The 18,596-nt window shown below is 44.1% G+C and overlaps 1 protein-coding gene across 4 annotated transcripts; it reads left to right on the top strand.

Annotated features, from left to right (window-relative positions):
* Positions 1-512: 512 nt before the first annotated feature.
* LOC106565144 (transmembrane and coiled-coil domains protein 1) lies at positions 513-18,235 on the top strand. 4 transcript variants are annotated; one of them, XM_014131934.2, is made up of 8 exons: positions 513-592; positions 3,308-3,482; positions 5,998-6,041; positions 8,335-8,603; positions 11,601-12,026; positions 13,285-13,766; positions 16,624-16,759; positions 16,961-18,235. In XM_014131934.2, the coding sequence occupies exons 4-8, from the start codon at positions 8,379-8,381 to the stop codon at positions 17,273-17,275; spliced, it is 1,584 nt and encodes a 527-aa protein (XP_013987409.1). In that variant the 5' UTR covers positions 513-592; positions 3,308-3,482; positions 5,998-6,041; positions 8,335-8,378; the 3' UTR covers positions 17,276-18,235. The 4 variants fall into 4 exon arrangements, with proteins under 4 accessions (XP_013987409.1, XP_013987406.1, XP_045547974.1 ...); XM_014131931.2 differs by having other exon boundaries at positions 7,817-8,603; XM_014131932.2 differs by lacking the exon at positions 513-592 and adding an exon at positions 1,486-1,584 and having other exon boundaries at positions 7,817-8,603.
* Positions 18,236-18,596: the final 361 nt, after the last annotated feature.

Genomic DNA, 18,596 nt, shown 5'->3' with positions numbered 1-18,596 from the left:
CTTCCTACATGTTTTTTTATTTGATTTATTTAACGTTTATTTAACTAGGCAAGTCAGTTAAGAACTAATTATTATTTACAATGACGGCGGCCGTCAGACGGCCTACCCTGGACAAACCCGGACGACGCTAGGCGAATTATGAGCCATCCTATGAGACTCCCAATCAAGGCCGGATGTGATACAGCCTGGATCCGAACCAGGGACTGTAGTACAGTGCCTTAGACCACTGTGCCGCTCCAGAGCCCATATATATATATAATTGCTAATGTTAATTAGCAATGATATATATATATATATATATCTTTTAACCTCCAGAGCCCATATATATATATATAATTGCTAATGTTAATGTTAATTAGCAATGATATATATATATATATGTAAATATATATATATATATATATATATCTTTTAACCTTTTACATTATAATATTTTAGTATCTTCTCAGACGGTTTGTCTTCTCCGTATCAAAATAAATGTCAGATGAGTGGCACTATCACCACCTACGTTGAAAACGCTCTTTGACGTCATCGTGGGAGTGTTCCATCGGGAGAAATGAACGTTCATCAACACAGTCCTTTCAGCGACCATGTAAGTTGTAATATGTAAATTACACAATATAGTTTGATTGGCGAACTGTAATATCAATGTCGAGTGTAGAATTTCTCATTTTGTAGTTGTATATTCTCGAAAGAGGTGTGTTGTTTATCAACTTGTGTTCAACCTGGTGTTAGCTAAGCTAACTGTGTAGTAGCTGTCTGGCTAGCTAACTAACGATTTAGCTGGCTATCGCTAAAACTAGCTAGCCACCGTTAGCTAACGTTACTCCCAACCAACATGTTCTTTCTTACTAGATTTAACTAAACTTAGATAAGCGTTAGCTAGTTGTGTGGGTGCAAGCGATTTACTTTAATGTGTCGTTACTTTTTGGGCATGAGCTGACTACGGTTTGTGTTGGGGTGTGTCAGCATTCATATATGATCAACCATGCCCTATTACACATTTCCAATAAACAGATGCGCGCTAGTTACATTGTCATTGAATTAAACTAGCTAACGTTTGCTATTAATATTGGCTACGTTAGTAAATAGGTGTAACTTGTTGTTCAGTGTGGTGTCTGTGTCAGGGAGGGGGTAACATGGACGCCACTCAGCCGGTGTAACGTCGGGATGTGCTGCGGTGGAAATCCACGGGCACAAACCTGCTAGCTAACGTTAGCTAGCTATGTCGTTACGTCCTACAAAACACCGGGTGGGTGGATGTTTTCAGGCTGTCTGTGAGATCATTAGCCATACGCAACAACTAAAATGTCTCTGAACGCAAACCATATTTTTCATGTTATGTCTATTGCCTGGTTAGCATTTAAATTAGGCCTGTCCACGATAGTGGATGTAACATTAGCTAACCTCGATAAAAAATCCACACCTATGCTAATAGCTGGCTAAATGGCTCATGCTCATATTGATGACGCTGGTGGTAGTGTTGTTTGGCCACTGACGGTGACGTCTGCGCGGCTGTCATTTTCTATTCTGAAATGGGATGGGATAACTGTTCTTTTCCACTTTATAGTCTCGGTAGTTAAGGTATGTAGTCATTTGCTTAGCAATACCTTGACGTTAGATTGAAGTGTGACTGTAATTACCTAGGTGTCTTATTGCTAGCTAATTACGCACAGGCCGGTTTTGGGCGTGAACACCTCCACATATCTTGCAGCAAACACGTTTATCAACGGCTTTCTGTCTGATTACGTTTATCGGATTAATTGAGCTAACAGCTCTGCGTTTAGCTCGGTAGTCAACTAGCTAATGTCTCCTATTGTAAAAACAAACCCCACACAACGATTATTTAATTGATTGGAAAATCGATCTCAGTCAGTTAGCTAAGAAATAGCAAGCTCACAGAAATAGGCTACTCCAGTGGAGGCAAAGTTAGCTGTCTAGGTTGCCGACTGATTGTGGCAGTTGAACTAATCTCGCACGATTTAGCCAGGATTGTATTAGGCCTAGCTATTCTAGTGCTTTGTGTTGACAGGACGGCCCATCACATCCCTTGAAGATGTTGACATTGGTTTGTCTGTCCCAGGCCAGTGTCTGTGCACCTGTTTTGTCTTAGTCTTTATGACAGCCCACTGGACTAGACAGAAGGATATGCAGTGCAATAGCAAATTGAATCTGGAGAATGTACTGTATTAAGTCCAGTGGTGTGAAGTACTTAAGTAAATATACTTGAAAGTCGTTTTTTGGGGTTATCTGCACTTTACTATTTATATTTTTGACTACTTTTACTTCACTACATTCCTTAAGATAATATTATACTTTTTACTCCATACATTTTAATTGACACCTATAAGTAGTCGTTACATTTTGAATACTTAGCAGGACAGGAAAACAGTCAAATTCACGCACTTATCAACAGAACATCTCTGGTCATCCCTACTGCCTCTGATCTGGCGGACTCACTAAACACACATTCTTCGTTTGTAAATGATGTTGGAGTGTGCCCCTGGCTTTCCGTAAATTAACAATACAAGAAAATGGTGCCATGTGGTTTGCTTTAATATAAGGAATTCGAAATAATTTATACTTTTGATACTTAACCACAGTTATGAGTGAGTCACAAATGTGTAATTGAACTACAGGGAGTTTCTCAAAAGCATTATGATCATATTTAGCACTACGATAATATTAAGTCAATTTGTAGGCCATGGATGAACCACGATCTTAACCCTATTAGTCCTGAGATCCCAGCAAAAATCATATCTGACTTTCATTTGTCTGCATGTTCAGCCCTTACATTAGCGTCACAAATACAATTTTGTTTAAAACCATTTTCTTTATAGGACAACCAGGATTGCGAGTAGAACACAACAATTCGTCATAAACCGGTGCATTCATGAGTTTTTATCGGCAAATGTCAATAAAATAAGGTCCGCCAAAGCAAAAACATGATGAATGCTGTAAGTACAGAATTAGTTGTGTGGAGTTTGTGACAGAAACTGTGAGCTTATTATAGACATCATGTCCTGGGATTTCCAATTATCTTCTATGTAGAAGAGCTCTTTGGACTCTACGCCCTTGTCTCACAAACACCGCTCTAGCTCAGCCCCCATTAAGCACACAGAATAATGGAATCTACGGATGCAGAAGAAATAGACCAATTCCATTGTACAAACCAGAAGCTCAAACACAATGTTTAAAATGGTTTAGAAGTCCAAAACGCACCAGCGATATGGTGGGACTCATTGGGTTAATGGTAAAGATGTTTGTAAACCTGCTCTGACATATTTCTCCCCTCTTTCCTTTTCAGCATGTGACATTCCGAAACATCAGTGGAAACTGTTGACTGAAGAGAAAAGGACATCCCAGCTCTTGTACTTTGAAAGAGTGTGCAAAGGAAGTGGGTTTTGGACATTTCCTTGGAATACTTAGGCTTTTCCTATGCAGTGAAATCCCAATAGGCCTGCTGATGACTGGAACTCAAGGTATGCTTCCCAGTAAAGCCAAACTAAAGTAGCAAGCCAAACTAAAGGGATCTTAGACTAATTTCCAATCGCACCTTTCATAAAGCTATTTTTGTGAACAAGAAGGCTGCTTTTGAGCTTTAAAAAAATGGAGCCTGAAATAGTTGGGGCGTTAATGTTACAGCCATGTTGGCTTTCATCAGAATGAAGAATAGCTTTTGGTAGATGAACAGTGGTAAAAATAGATGAGAAGATGGATGCAGGCGGACCCAGCTCACTAAGACATTGTCCTCTTCCTGGACAAAGGGCCCTGCTGTAGATGCCATGTGAAAGTAGACAGTTACAGTGAATGGATACAAGTACAGATATGGTTGCCAATGTGGTAGATACTTTTGCATGAATGTATCTTCTCCATGTAGGCACATGCAGTATAGACTGTAGAGAGAGACACACACACGTTACACACATGCTGGTGTGACCTTGGAAGGCTGCGTGCATGAGACGGCCGAGGGGGACGATCTCAATTGCATACTCCTCGTGTCCTCTCTCCTCGTCTCCTTCTCAAAACCCATTAGAGGAGAAGGTCAGACTGAAGTGACCTCTGGCTTTCTCATCCAATGGGTTTTGAGAAGGAGGGAGGACGCGAGGAGTATGCAATTGAGATCTTCCCAGTGATAGGAGAGTGTTGGCTGACCCACTTCTGACAGAGATAATGTAGCGCCCTAAAGGAGGAAAAGAGACTGGGGGTGTCATGGTGTGCGTCACTGTGTGAATGTCTGTTAGTACACTTGTCCATGTACTCGTAGAACGGGGCTGCAGGTAGCCTAGTGGTTAGAGCGTTGGGCCAGTAACCGAAAGGTTTCCAGATCGAATCCCCGAGCTGACAAGGCCAAAATTTGTCGTTCTGCCCGTGAACAAGGCAGTTAAACCACTGTTCCTAGGCCGTCACTGTAAATAAGAATTTGTTCTTAACTGACTTGCCTAGATAAATAAAATGGATGTTTCAAACTGCAGCAGTGGATGTGCATGTTGGACTACATCTGTGGCAGTAGGTAGTCTGATATTACAGCATTAGGTCTTGTGTTCCGTACTTCCATTAGCCTATGAGCCTATCTGATTGTGGCAGAGGGTGTTTTATCCATAAGATGGTTTGGGGTGCCTGCTTGTTGACAGTGACGTACAATAGCTGTGCTGAGTCTTGGAGTCACTCGTGTCTGCTTAATAATGCATTCATAATGCCATTAGACTCCCTAATCACTCTGTGGAACATGCATGTCACTGTGTGTGCTTTTGTTTTGTGTGTAGCCTACCTGCTCACTTGTTAACCACTGCGTCCCCTCGGTGAATTCGGGGCTGCAAATGGGCCTATATATATATATAGCCGGACCTTTCAGTCTCGCTTGCAATAAGTTAAACATGGGGTGAAATGAGGAGGGGAACGGGTAAGAGAGTTAGGGGATTTCCACTGATAGATGAGGAGTATGCAGATATGCCTGTTGTTGACATCTACTTTAGTCTATTTGGTGAGGTCAAGTGTTAGTTACTGCTATGTGTGCAGCGCTTCTGGGCGAGATTAGCCATAGTGTTACCTCAAGTGTTGGGTTAATGTTACAGGCTTAGTGTTCCGGCTATGAGGAAGGGACTTACTCAAAGGACGCAATCTCTCAATCCTATCCATTTGGGATACTTTCACTCTGTCATTTAGTAGTGTTTTTCTATGCTGTATTTGGGCGTTGCGCTATGCAGGCAGTTTCTCTCCGCATCCTCCAATCTGCTAATGTGAGAGGAAATTCTGGTGATGTATCATAATTTGCGAGTGGGTAGGGAGTTGTGTGGGAGGCATCGTGTCCTGCTGGTGCCAGTAAACTGGTGGTGACTGAATTCTTTCCCTTTTCCTCTTCCTTTAGTTGTGTGCGGATTGGGCAACTGGTGTGGTTGGTGGGTTTCACTGACGGGCAACTTACTCTGTCCCAAGCGGCACCCTGTCCCCTGTATAGTGCACTACCTTTTTGACCAGAGCCCATCAAAAGTAGTGTACTATGTAGTAGGATCTAGTTCCGTTTGGGATGAAGGCTTTGACTCTAAAGGCAGGTTCTTTGCTCACTGCACAAAAGGAGCTCTGCTGGTCAGCGTCTCTCAAGCGTTATGGCCCTCATTACTTCCGTTATTTACTGTAACACTCATGATGTGTCGGACCTCTGCTGCTCTGCTCGTAGCTCTCCTGAGTAATCTGGATGGAGTCATCACTGTGAGGTGTTCCACACACCTTCATGTCATGGTCTCATATCTTGAGTGTGCACAGGGCAGTGAAGATATTTGCTGTTAAGATGAGGACTTCTCAAAATGTATTCTAGGAGGAGTCCCTGAAGCCCCTCAGTGTGTGTGCGTACAGGTCTCGTTAATTCTGTGCAGATTGTACACGGCTGATTTGAGCACGGGTCCGTGTGCCGCCGTTGCCAGCGTCATTTATTTGTATCTCGTCATTGGTTCCATTTTGATAGTGATTTCCCTCTGACGTTGACCTCTTCCTCCGCAGCCAACCCTGAGCTGTAAGTCGGAAGAGGAGAAGCTGGACGGAGGGTAAGATCTGGCTCTCTTTTCTTTTTTTCTTTTTATTTCTCTTCTCTTTCTTGCCACCTGTTTCTTCTTGCTCTCTCCTTTCCCCTCGCGTTCTCTTCCTCCATATCTCTTCCCCCTTTCTATGCTGTTGCTAAGTAAAATACAGTCTTTATCTAAAGTGCTTTCCTGGAGTTCAACTCTCAGACGATGTGGATTTAGCCTTAGCCATCTCCGCTCACGGCTCCATGCTTGATCTGGTCTCTGAGGTCAAGGCTCTCTACAGGGGTATCATGGCGCAACTCTGGGTGCCTCAGCCAGATAAGAACACACCAGAAGATTCCGTTATATTCATTTATATTCTGTTTCATTATAACTTATCTTTTTCATACTATTTACTTTAAACTCATTCGAAATCCTCAAAGGATATGTTTTTTCCCCACCCATTTTAGTAAAGAAATCGTTTCTGAAATGCTGTGTATCTTATCTTAGACTACAAACGACTGTCTAAGTAAATAACAAATTAAGGCAATGTTTGTTAACCTCTGCCTGACAAGGAAACCACAGTCAGATTAGGCTCGTTAACCCAGGTCCTGTGACATGTTTTCTTCCTCTAAAAGTGCCACTTCCTCTAAAAGTGCCACTATCTATGGAAACTGTACAATAAAACCCCAGCATTTCAGAAATTGTTTTTGGAAAGTATTTTGTTTAGCATGACACCCATCATTGCTGTAGAAGACTGCTTTCTTTAGTAGAGTTGTTTTGTAAGTGGGTTTGGAGATCAGACGTTGTGGTTTGGCTCATATGGATTTACCATACTGAACAAAAATATAAACGCAACAATTTCAAAAACTTTAGTTACAGTTCATGTAAAGAAATCGGTCAATTTAAGTATATTCATTAGACCCGACTATGGATTTCACATGACTGGGAATACAGATGCTGGGCACCTCAGGATCTCGTCATGGTGTCTTTGTGCATTCAAATTGGCATCGATTTTAAAATGCATTTGTGTTCGTTGTCCATAGCTTATACCTGCCCATACCATAACCCCACAGCCACCATGGGGCAGTCTGTTCACAATGTTGACATCAGCAAACTGCTCGCCTGCACGAGGCCATACACGTGGTCTGTGGTTGTGAGGCTGGTTGGACCTACGTCATTTGAGAGAATTTGGCAGGAGGCGGCTTATGGTAGAGAAATTAACATTACCTTCTCTGGTGACTGCTGTGCAGGACATTCCTGCAGTCAGCATGCTAATTGCACGCTGCCTCAATTTGAGACATTTATGGTATTGTATTGTGACAACTGCATGGTTTTGAGTGGGCTTTTATTGTCCCCGCACAAGGTGCACCTGTGTGATGATCATGCTGTTTAATCAGCTTCTTGATATGCCCAACCTGTCAGGTGGATGGATTGTCTTGGCATAGGAGAAATGCTCACTAACAGGGATTTAAACTAATTTGTGCACACAATTTGAGAGAATCTTTTTGTGTGTATGGAATATTTCTGGGATCTTTTATTTCAGCTCATAAAACATGGGACCAACACTTTACATGCTGCGTTTTTATATTTTTGTTCAGTGTAATATTGTAATTTAAAAAAAAGAATATTTGAACATACAAATATATATATATAATCGAGTCAACTAAACTCAAGCCTCAATGTCTCAAAGCTGACACGAGTTCAACCTCTGCCTGCCGCTTTTTGTAATCATTGTTTTAATTCTGGTGCTTTCTTTTGTCCCATCCACTCACTGTTGCATGTCATAATCCATTTTATTTTCCTTTTTGTGTTAGACGAGCATGTCTTTGAGCCAATCCGCATGCACGCGCACAGGGCCCAAGTGAGCGAGCGCCATACTCCTTGCTTCCCGACTTTTGAAGCTGCCTCTTAAAGGGGGTGTGGTGTTGGGGTGTAGCTAGACCCCCGCACCCCCAGAGTTCACCCTGTGGCTGAGCGTCAGCCTGGCGCCCCCTGATGGATCAGGCTAGTAGTGAGCAGAGTCCTGAGGAGCCGGATGCGGGAGGTCGGGTGGAGCAGGAGGTGGGCCGAAGGGCGTCTGAGTCGGAGCACGGCCTGTCCAAAATCACCCACAATGCACTGGAGAACATGGGCGCGCTTGGCCACGGCTTGAAGCAGCTTTTCCAGCCGCAGCGCCGCCGCTCGTCCGTCTCCCCGCACGACGCTGCCGCCTCCTCCTCAGGTGGCCCCGCCCTTGAGCCCCCTGATGGTGGGGGGCCAGAGGTTGGGGACGCCCACTCAGCACCCGGTCCGGACTCTGACCCCCACACTACTTCCTCCGCTCCCCCTGCAGCTCTGAGCCGCGTTCTGCAGCAAATCCGTGGCGCGCCCCCCATAATGAAGCGAGGGACCAGTCTGCAGAGCCGCCGCACCAAGGCGGGGGGGACCGGGGACCCCCCCCAGAAAGGCAGCCCCCAGATCCACCGGAGGAGTACCCAGGAGGTTATGCTGCTGCAGGCTGGCCGCCCGCGCTCCTCCTCCACCACGGACACGCCCACCAGCCCCGCACTGGCCGACATGCTGCTCACTTCCGGGTACCACTCCACTGAGGAGCCTGACAGGGTGAGTTGAAACTAGGGCCCTACAGTCCCCTGTAAAACCTACCCACTGGTGCAGACAGGCCACTGCAAGTTTTTCACATATATTTAAAACAAAATATGTAATAAACAAGCAGCTGGTGCTAGAGAGAACGCATATCTAAATGGAAGCACAGTATTGGAAGGTCAGAATTCATGATGATTTACTGTGAAATGAAATTGATCATATTGGGCTAACTGGCTTGCCTTCCTCTGGATGTTCTTGGATGAAGGAGTGTAAGGAACTGTCATTACTGGCAGGTCAGTGTGTGTGTGTGTGTTGGTCACTATGTGCTCTAAGCCTTTCTATATTTAGCTGTGGCTGTCTCCAAGTGTACTTCAGGTCAGCCAGTGAAGGCTTGACTTGCAGGCCAAAACAAGTTGAAAAGCGGATGGTCCTCTGACACTGTCCTCCAACATTTTAGATGTACACTGGTCCTCACTGGAATTGCTCAAATCCGTAGAAATTTGGAGTACACTGTCTTGCAATATTTTGCCAATGAATGAATACTGACTGACTTAGTAGCAGGACGGTGCATTTCTAAATCCTTCACGCTGTTAGGATTGAGTGTTGAACTCCTAGACATCTCGTACAACTAGCCCATCATTGTGTCTGAGGTATACCCATCGTGCACAGTGCATAACCCTAGGAACACCAAGCCTTCTGAGCAGGAAGGGTATGAATCGGGCAGTAGGATGACAGTCCTAAGCAGTCTGTTCCACCAACAGCAGACCGTGGCCACCCTACTGTGTGAACTGTAATTAACTCGCGTTACATGAGCAGCTAACAGGCTAGTGGCTAGCTACAGTACCGTCTGGATGTGTCTGTAGTTGAGCGACTCAGTCTGTCTTAGAGAAGGCAAAAATCCTGTCCATCCCCACTGGCTGTCTGTTACATAAGCTGTCTGAACTGACAGTGATGGAAGGTGGGATGGAAGGGCAACTCCACTGTAGTTAGCGGCTTTCGTCTGGCCCAACTCCCCAGAACAGCCCAGAATGAATGATTTATGTTCTGATCTCCAGCACCGCCATTCTAGAATCCCACTTCTCTGTGTAGAAAATAGATTTGAGAACATAACATTTTTATTTTTCTGATTAAGAAAAAAGCTTTAGCTTATTCAGTTAAGCCACCTCATCATTTACTGTGAGTAGGGAACTTACACTCTCTATGGCATCCCTGTCTGATGAATTACTGCTCAGTATATAGACATGGATTCCTCTGGAGATATTTATGGAAGGTACGACTCGGTTGTTTTTACAAATTATTAACATGTTCCTTTATGGTAAGTCAGTCTGAGGTAACATTATGTAGGGTGTCCAGCCACTGCCCAGAGGGGGTGAAAATGTCACTTCTGTATGTATATAATAGGCAGAATCTACCACAAACCCAAAGCTTCCTTATGTTATGAAATACATTTTACCAAGACATCTGATCGATATCCATCTTACCTCTTGTTTTATGTCCTGCGGTTTCGAGAACGACGACCCGTTCAATGGGAAAGTGAGCCTGTCAGAATGAAGGCTACGGGCCACCTTACACCGAATCCAGCCTAGCTGACGCGATAGAGATATACCCCACCGTTCAAAAGTTTGGGGTCACGCAGAAATGTCCTTGTTTTTGAAAGAAAAGCATTTTTATATTTTGTCCATTTTTAAAATGACATCAAATTGATCAGAAATGCACTGTAGACATTGTTAATGTTGTAAAATGACTATTGTAGCTGGAAACGGCAGATTTTTTTTAAATGGAATATCTACAGAGGTCCATTATCAGCAACCATCACTCCTGTGTTCCAATGGCATGTTGTGTTAGCTAATCCAAGTTTATCATTTTAAAAGGCTAATTGATCATTAGAAAACCATTTTGCCTAGAAGGCCAGCATCCCGGAGTCGCCTGTTCACTGTTGATGCTGAGACTGGTGATTTGCGGGTACTATTTCATGAAGCTGCCAGTTGAGGACTTGTGAGGCGTCTGTTTTTCAAACTAGACACACTAATGTACTTGTCCTCTTGCTCAGTTGTGCACCAGGTCCTCCGACTCTTTATATTCTGGTTAGAGCCAGTTTTCGCTGTTCTGTGAAGGGAGTAGTACACAGCGTTGTACGAGATCTTCAGTTTCTTGGCAATTTCTCGCATGGAATAGCCTTCATTTCTCAGAACAAGAATAGACGCGTTTCAGAAGAAAGTTCTTTGTTTCTGGCCATTTTGAGCCTGTAATCAAACTCACAAATGCTGAAGCTCCAGATACTGAACTAGTCTAAAGAAGGCCAGTTTTATTGCTTCGTTAAGCAGAACAACAGTTTTCAGCTGTGCTAACATAATTGAAAAGGGGTTTTCTAATGATTAAATAGCCTTTTAAAATGATCAACTTGGATTACCTAACACAACGTGCCATTGGAACACAGGAGTGATGGTTGCTGATAATGGGCCTCTGTACGCCTATTTAGATATTCCATAAAAAATCAGCTGTTTCCAGCTACAATAGTCATTTACAACATTAACAATGTCTACACTGTATTTCTGATCAATTTGTTATTTTGATGGACAAAAAATGTGCTTTTCTTTCAAATACAAGGACATTTCTAAGTGACCCCAAACTTTTCAATGGTTGTGTGTGATATATTTATATACAAAAAATGGGTTGTCATTTAGTCAACCTAATTCTGACCATCCTACAAGGGTAAAAACTAACTTTTGAAGGGATTATGATAGAGACATGAGGTTTGGATCACTGGGTTTTCTTGGATGATTATCTACACAATTAACATTATTTTACACATTGGTCAAAATGTGTTTTTGATTGGAGACCCTATATTATGATTATATGGTGTTGGCTGATTTTTATCATGTTTGCCTTTATAGTTACTTTCCACCCCATTTGGCTACTTTTTTAATGCTCTTCCTCAATCTTACACGAGTCTCTGATCTATCCTTCTCTCCTCCCATCTTCTCTTCCTCCTCGTTACTGTCTTTCCTGGGTCAGCTGGATTGTCTGGAAGGTTCCGGCCCGGCCGTATCGCCCAACGCCCTCTCCTGCGGTGCCGACGGCTACGGGCTGGACTCGGTCGACACCACCCCCGACCCCCAGCGCACAAAACAGGCCATCGCCCAGCTGCAGCAGAAGATCCTCAAGCTCACCGAGCAGATCAAGATTGAGCAGACGGCCAGAGACGACAACGTGGCCGAGTACCTGAAGCTGGCCAACAACGCGGACAAGCAGCAGAGTGCCCGCATCAAACAGGTGTTTGAGAAGAAGAACCAGAAGTCGGCCCAGACCATTCAGCAGCTGCAGAGGAAGCTGGAGCACTACCACCGCAAACTGAGAGAGGTGGAGCACAACGGTATCCCCCGTCAGCCCAAAGACGTGCTCCGAGACATGCACCAAGGCCTCAAGGGCGTGGGCGCTAAGGTTAGCCTTATGAACATTTTAACATCACATGTACTTTCCTTATGAGGTCATCCCACGTATTTTTCACCAGTGTTATTTCTACCACTAGTGTGCCACTGCAACTGCTAATGTGAGTACCACCATCAAAATCTAGTTTGTCTGGTTTTAGCCACCTGTCCTTTTCAGAGTAATTAGCAGCACACAGTTTCCTACAGAATTCAATAGATTGCGTGTAGAATATGTATGTCTCAGACCTGGGTTCATAAATACTATTTGAAATAATTTCATACTTCAGCTGGGCTTGATTGAGCTTGACTGGTGCAATAACTTATAGAAGAGTCGCAAACCGTGCACATCTGTCACTCCAGGCAGACTAAAGCAAACGCTAAAAGTATTTGAAAGATGAAGTGGTATTTGAACTAGGGGTGTGAAACGTTTTAAACGAAATCGGGATTCCCCCCCCCCCATCGCTAATGATATATGTGTGTGTTCAGTCTTCGGTCTGTTGCATGTAGAATTTCCTAGCCTGTTCATTGGTTTACTGAAGCTGAGAGACAGAAGTTAAGAAATTGCGAAATACATTGCGTGGTACAGCTTCTGAATGCCGACAGATGGGCCTAGTGCACAGTTCTGCCTGGTGGCCGACCTGCCTATACTCTGCCCCTCCCCTCTCTCTCTGACTCTCGCTAAGAAAGATGCAAGTGTTTGCGAAGCACGGCAACTAATCGGTCTCCAATCGTTTATTTTTTTTAAATCTTAGCAGTCGATTCCTATCGGAAAATATTTTCTTCCTATTAAATGTCTTATGGTATTTAACAAACTTTAAGACCTAAAGTTGCGCGCAGTCAGTTCTCGATTATTTGATTGACACTTCTGGTAGTTAGTACCGCTTCAGTGATATTCTTTTTCAGACAAGTAAAATGCCCGTTCAGTCGCGCTTCGAAACTATCTCCGGAGAGTTTTGTGTCGACATTTTAAAAAGCTTCAACGTACCCTTACAAACATGCCGTGGCCGAGACTGCAGTAGATATAACTTCATTGCCCGGCCCAACGGTCATGCATTAGGACCATTATTCTGCATTGTGAATTAATGTGGAATTTTCAGATTTATTCTGATAAATCGTAAAAAGAAAATGGCAGTTAAAACACTTATCAAAATTGTCCATTTGTCACATCCCTAAGTTGAACCCAGGTCTGGTATCTCTGTCCCATGTGTTTTCACTACCACCGTAGTCCCCCCTCCCTCCCTAGTTAGTAACTGACCCATCTCCCCCAACAGGTCACCGGTGGCCTCTCCAGCTTCTCCCACGCCACTCACTCGGCGGCCGGGGCCGTGGTGTCCAAGCCTCGAGAGATCGCCTCCCTCATCCGCAACAAGTTTGGCAGCGCTGACAACATCTCTGCCCTGAAGGACTCCCTGGACGAGCCCCAGGAGGATGGTCACGTTCTGGGGACTGGGGGGTCCAGGACCCTGGGGGGGGCCTCTAGCCCCAAGTACGGCAGCGAGGACGACTGCTCCAGTGCCACCTCCGGCTCGGCTGGGGCCAACAGCATCACAGGGGCCCCCGGGGGCCCGCCCAGCTCTAAGGGCTTGAACACACTGGAGCACGGCCAGAGCTTGGGCTTGGACACGCTGCTCCACGAGGTCCAGGAACTCCGGGACAGCCAAGGTCGGCTGGATGAGTCGTTTGACAGCCTGAAAAGCCACTACCAGAGAGACTACACCATGATCATGCAGGCCCTGCAGGAGGAGAGATACAGGTTGCCACTGCATGCCACACACAACCTAGGACACAACCGGTATTAAATAGACTAGACCAGTGGTTACCAACGGGTCGATTGACTGGGCGACGTACAAGGCATTTTCAGTTGATCAAACATTTCTGTAGAAAAGGCTACCTGGGTGGCAGGTAGCCTAGCGGTTAAAAGGGTAAGGCCAGTAACTGAAAGGTCACTGGTTCGAATCCCAGAGCCGACTAGTTGAAACATCTGCCGATGTGCCCTTGAGCAAGGCACTTAATCCGAATTGCTGCTGTTAGTCGCTCTCTATAAGAGCGTCTGCTAAATGACTCAAATGTAAAAATAAAGCCTTGTGCGCTTATTTATTTATTAGTCTTGCTCTGTTGGCGGTAGGGGCACTTGATTCAGAAGCACTGTGTGCCGGGTAGACAAAGTGTTCACATTTTGAACCATTTTCTCTGAAGGGACACATTCTGCCTAATCGGCGGACCAGGAGCTCTAAATCAAGCGCGCCTACTGTGCTGGCCAATCGGCTAGTTCAAATCACCATGCCTACAGCTTCCACGACCCCCACAGCAAAGTTTGATACAAGCCTACTTGAGACTTCAACTTTGAAAACTATGACTAAAGACACCCTGTCAAAGAATACAGCAAGGAGCTGCTGTTTTTGTAACGGAGTTCATGTTTAAGTTTTTATTCAGCATTGTCAACACAAAACAAAAACGCACTTCTCCCTACTTCCACTAGTGCTACAACCAGCGCGCTGCAATGAATGAAATTAATGAATTGAGTAGCCAAGTGTATCGATAGGCCTGCGTTTTTATTATTAGCAGCTCGTCGTGTCTATTTTAATATAGAGGAATATTTAACTTTCTCTAGTTATTGAACAACATGAATTTGTGCATGAGGCAGAAATAATGTGGTGCGACTCGAGGTTCGTCATCAGGTGGAAGACTGTCCTCTCTGGTCAGTCTCACCGGAGGAAAGGAGCGAGCAGGGACCGTGAGAGGTGGACTCTGCTTTTCTCTCCCTCTGCTGAGACTGACCGTCAGATGCAGGGAGCATCAGTTTCTCCAATGGGAGAAGCTCCTCAAATACAGGTGTGCCAAGCTTGTAGTGTCATGCCCAAGACTCAATGCTGTAATTGCTGCCAAAGGTGCTTCAACAAAGTACTGAGTAAAGGCTCTGAATACTTATGTAAATGTCATGTTTCAGTTTTTTTTATTTTGTGTAAATTAGCAAAAATGTCTAATCCTGTTTTCGCTTTGTCGTTATGGGGTATTGTGTGTAGATTGAGGGGGGAAAAACTATTTAGTTAATTTTACAATAAGGCTGTAACAAAGTCAAGGGGTCTGAATACTTTCCGTAGCCACTGTGCCTTCAGAAAGTATTCCCACCCCTTCACTTTTTCCACATTTTGTTACGTTAGGTTAGTATTTTAGATTAAGACTAACTAAAATACTAGCCTAATTGACAGTGAAAGGGAACCCTGTACAGAATTAAAATATTCCAAATACCCCATAATGTAAAAGTGGAATTGTTTTTGGACATTTTTACAAATTCAAAATGAAAAGCTGAAATTTCGTGTCTAAGTATTCAACCCCTTTTGTGATGGCAAGCCTAAATTAGTTGAGGAGTAAAAATTTGCTTAAGAAGTCATATGTTGCATGGTCAATACAAAGACACAGGCGTCCTTCCTCACTCAGTTGCCAGAGAGGAAGGAAACCGCTCAGGGATTTCACAATGTGGCCAATGGTGACTTAACAGAGTTTAATAGTTGTGATGGGGAAAACATTGTAGTTACTCAAAAAGCCTGTACAGAATTAAAATATACCAAAACATTCATCCTGTTTTACAACTTGTTCTCCTGAAATATGAAGTGTTTGGTGCAAATCCAATAACACATTAGATTAGACTACCTATCTTCATATTTTAATGTAGGTGGTGGCTGAATTGTTATGGGTATTCTTGTAATCATTAAGGACTGGGGAGTTTTTCAGGATTAAAAAATAAACGGAATGGAGCTAAGCACAGGCAAAATCCTAGAGGAAAACCTGTTTGTCGGCTTTCCACCAGACACTGGGAGATGAGTTCACCTTTCAGCAGGATAATAACCTAAAACACAAGGCCACATCTACAACTAGAGTGGCTTACCAAGAAGACAGTGAATGTTCCTTACAGTTTGGACTTAAATCTGCTTGAAAATTTATGTCAAGACTTGAAAATGGTTGTCTAGCAATGATCAACAACCACTTTGACAGATCTTGAAGAATTTTGAAAATAATAATGGGGAAAAATGGTACAATCCAAGCGTGCAATGCTCTTAGACTTACCCAGAAAGACTCACAGCTGTAATCGCTGCCAAAGGTGACTCAAACATGTATTGACTCCGGGGTGTGAATACTTATGTAAATTGAGATATTTAATTTTCAATATATTTGCAAAAAACTCTAAGCATGTTTTCACTTTGCCATTATGGGATGTTGTGTAGATGTGTGAGAAATCTATTTAATACATTTTGAATTCAGTCAGTAACACAATGTGCAATAAGTCAAGGGGTATGAATACTTTCTGAAGGCAGAGTACATACTCACTGAACTCGGCAGTTACTTAAGTTGCTAAGAGATGCAAAATCCCCTTGTTACTAAATTTAGAATACCGGTATACTTTCTCAGTTCAGAAGAACTCTTATCACTCAGCACCAGCAAACATTTCCACTAACACTTCCTTTCATGACACATTTTATAATAAATAAGAAAATACATGTATATGTAGCAAAAGCTGTCCAAAAAAATAATGAAAATATATTTTTATGTTCTCAAATGGGTGGGGAGGGGTTAAAGAAAGGAAGTGTTTGATTGGTACCGTGTGTGTTCAGGTGTGAGCGTTTGGAGGAGCAGCTGAATGACTTAACAGAGCTGCACCAGAATGAGATCCTGAACCTGAAGCAGGAGCTGGCCAGCATGGAGGAGAAGATCGCCTATCAGTCTTACGAGAGAGCTCGAGACATTCAGGTAGGTTCTGTCAGCAATTGAAATAAAGAATTTTTACCTCATACCTTTTTAGCTCCAGTGAACTCAATTTGCTTTCTTCTTTCTCCCCCCCCCTTGATATGTTCTACGATAGGGTCTTGCTGTGTTTGTGGTGACGCGAGTTGATGACGTTCCAACCTGTTTAACCATGTGTGTGTGTGTGTGTCCCCCCCCCATATGTAGGAGGCTCTGGAGGTGTGCCAGACGCGTATCTCCAAGATGGAGCTGCAGCAACAACAGCAGCAGGTGGTCCAGCTAGAGGGCCTAGAGAACGCCACGGCCCGGACCCTGCTGGGCAAGCTCATCAACGTGCTGCTAGCCGTCATGGCCGTGCTCCTGGTATTCGTCTCCACCGTGGCCAACTGCGTGGTGCCCCTGATGAAGACGCGCAGCCGCACCTTCTCCACGCTGCTCTTTGTCGTCCTCCTCGCCTTCCTGTGGAGGAACTGGGAGGTCATCTCGCAGTACCTGGATCGCTTCCTGCTATCCCCGAGTTGACCTACAGGGGTGGGGCTCTCTTAATGAGTGACGAAGGGAGGTGATGGCGGGGCGGGGCTCCCTGAACAATGAGGGACAGAGTCGGGGACTGGTGGGGGGGCTGTGACTAACTAACAAACCCGTACACTGCCTCTGATGCATTTGGTGGAGCCAGGCCAGCACAAAGGGCGGGCTTAGCGGAAAGGAGGATGATGAGGAGCCAGGAGATCTGCACACTTATTTCTCTCGGTCTCTCCAAGCAGTGAAATTGTTTACACGTGGAAGACGTTTTCTTGCTTTAGAATTGTTTCAAGTGGTATTGAATTTGTTTCTTCTTGTTATTGCAGTCATTAATGCAGATACTTGAGGGCTTTCTCTTGTGGCAGGCTTGGGAAGGTAAACAGCTGGCATGTTGATGATCCACATGGCTAGTGACTTCACCCTTTTTTTGATCTCCTTTTCTCTACGTCCAAAATCTCTCTTCCTTTTCTCTCTTTAACCCTAAAATCTCTCCTTTCTCCCTTTTCTTACTCCCAATATGTTCTCTTCCATGTTTGTCTTCCTCTGCCCCTCTTCTTAATCACCCCAGTCGTTGCCCATTTCACCAAATCGCTCTTCTTTCTGGGAGAATTGATGTGAATAGCTACAGTGCACTGCTGTAGACAAATTAGATTTTATCACTGGATCAAGCAAGTGATGGGTTCTTGACTTGTTTCTATTGGACGAGCTAAATGCGACGTTGGGCCTGATTGGATCAGGACTGAGTCGGAATATGCTCTGCTTGAAGCCCCGTACTCTTGGCCTGGCCTGTTGGATCTGCCCCTGCTGAGACTATAAACTAATCTATAAACTGAATGAACATACTTGAAGAGCTGTGAAACTGCTCAGACTTTCAGTGCTTCCGTACTGTTTCTATTAGTGACAATGAAATGTTAACTTTTTATTTTTTAAAACGAATAAACATGCGGTTTTAAAAATGAAGGATTGAGTCAGTACCCCCTATTTCAACCTCGTGTTTTTGATGTGTTGCAAATGTTGCCTATATTGACAAGCTAGTCGAGCTCTAACAATGTCCTCAAAGATGGAAGGCAGGCGAGACCTTTTCTAGCCAATGAGGGCAGATAAGTGTGACCAGGTCATAGATAGGCCTCATCTGTGACAGCTTCAATGGCGTTGTCTATGCTCTCCATTTTAAATTATTCAATTTTCTATATTGGCAGATTTCTCCTGACTCGTAGGAATTCCCACCCAGTTGACTATGTTAAAATAGTGAAAGCCCTCCATGGCAATGTCTATGCTAAAATGGGTTATCCATAAGTATCACAACAGGCACAACTCCAAT

Source organism: Salmo salar, chromosome ssa12 (assembly GCF_905237065.1).
Source record: "Salmo salar chromosome ssa12, Ssal_v3.1, whole genome shotgun sequence".
NCBI lineage: Eukaryota > Metazoa > Chordata > Actinopteri > Salmoniformes > Salmonidae > Salmo > Salmo salar.
This window is presented reverse-complemented; position numbering and strand designations above follow the sequence as displayed.

Excerpts from the sequence above, each read along its gene's own strand:
- LOC106565144 (XM_014131931.2), top strand. The coding sequence starts at position 7,998 with ATGGATCAGGCTAGTAGTGAGCAGAGTCCTGAGGAGCCGGATGCGGGA. Across the intron at positions 8,604-11,600 it reads CCACTGAGGAGCCTGACAGG|CTGGATTGTCTGGAAGGTTC; the intron begins GTGAGTTGAAAC and ends TTCCTGGGTCAG. Across the intron at positions 12,027-13,284 it reads TCAAGGGCGTGGGCGCTAAG|GTCACCGGTGGCCTCTCCAG; the intron begins GTTAGCCTTATG and ends CTCCCCCAACAG.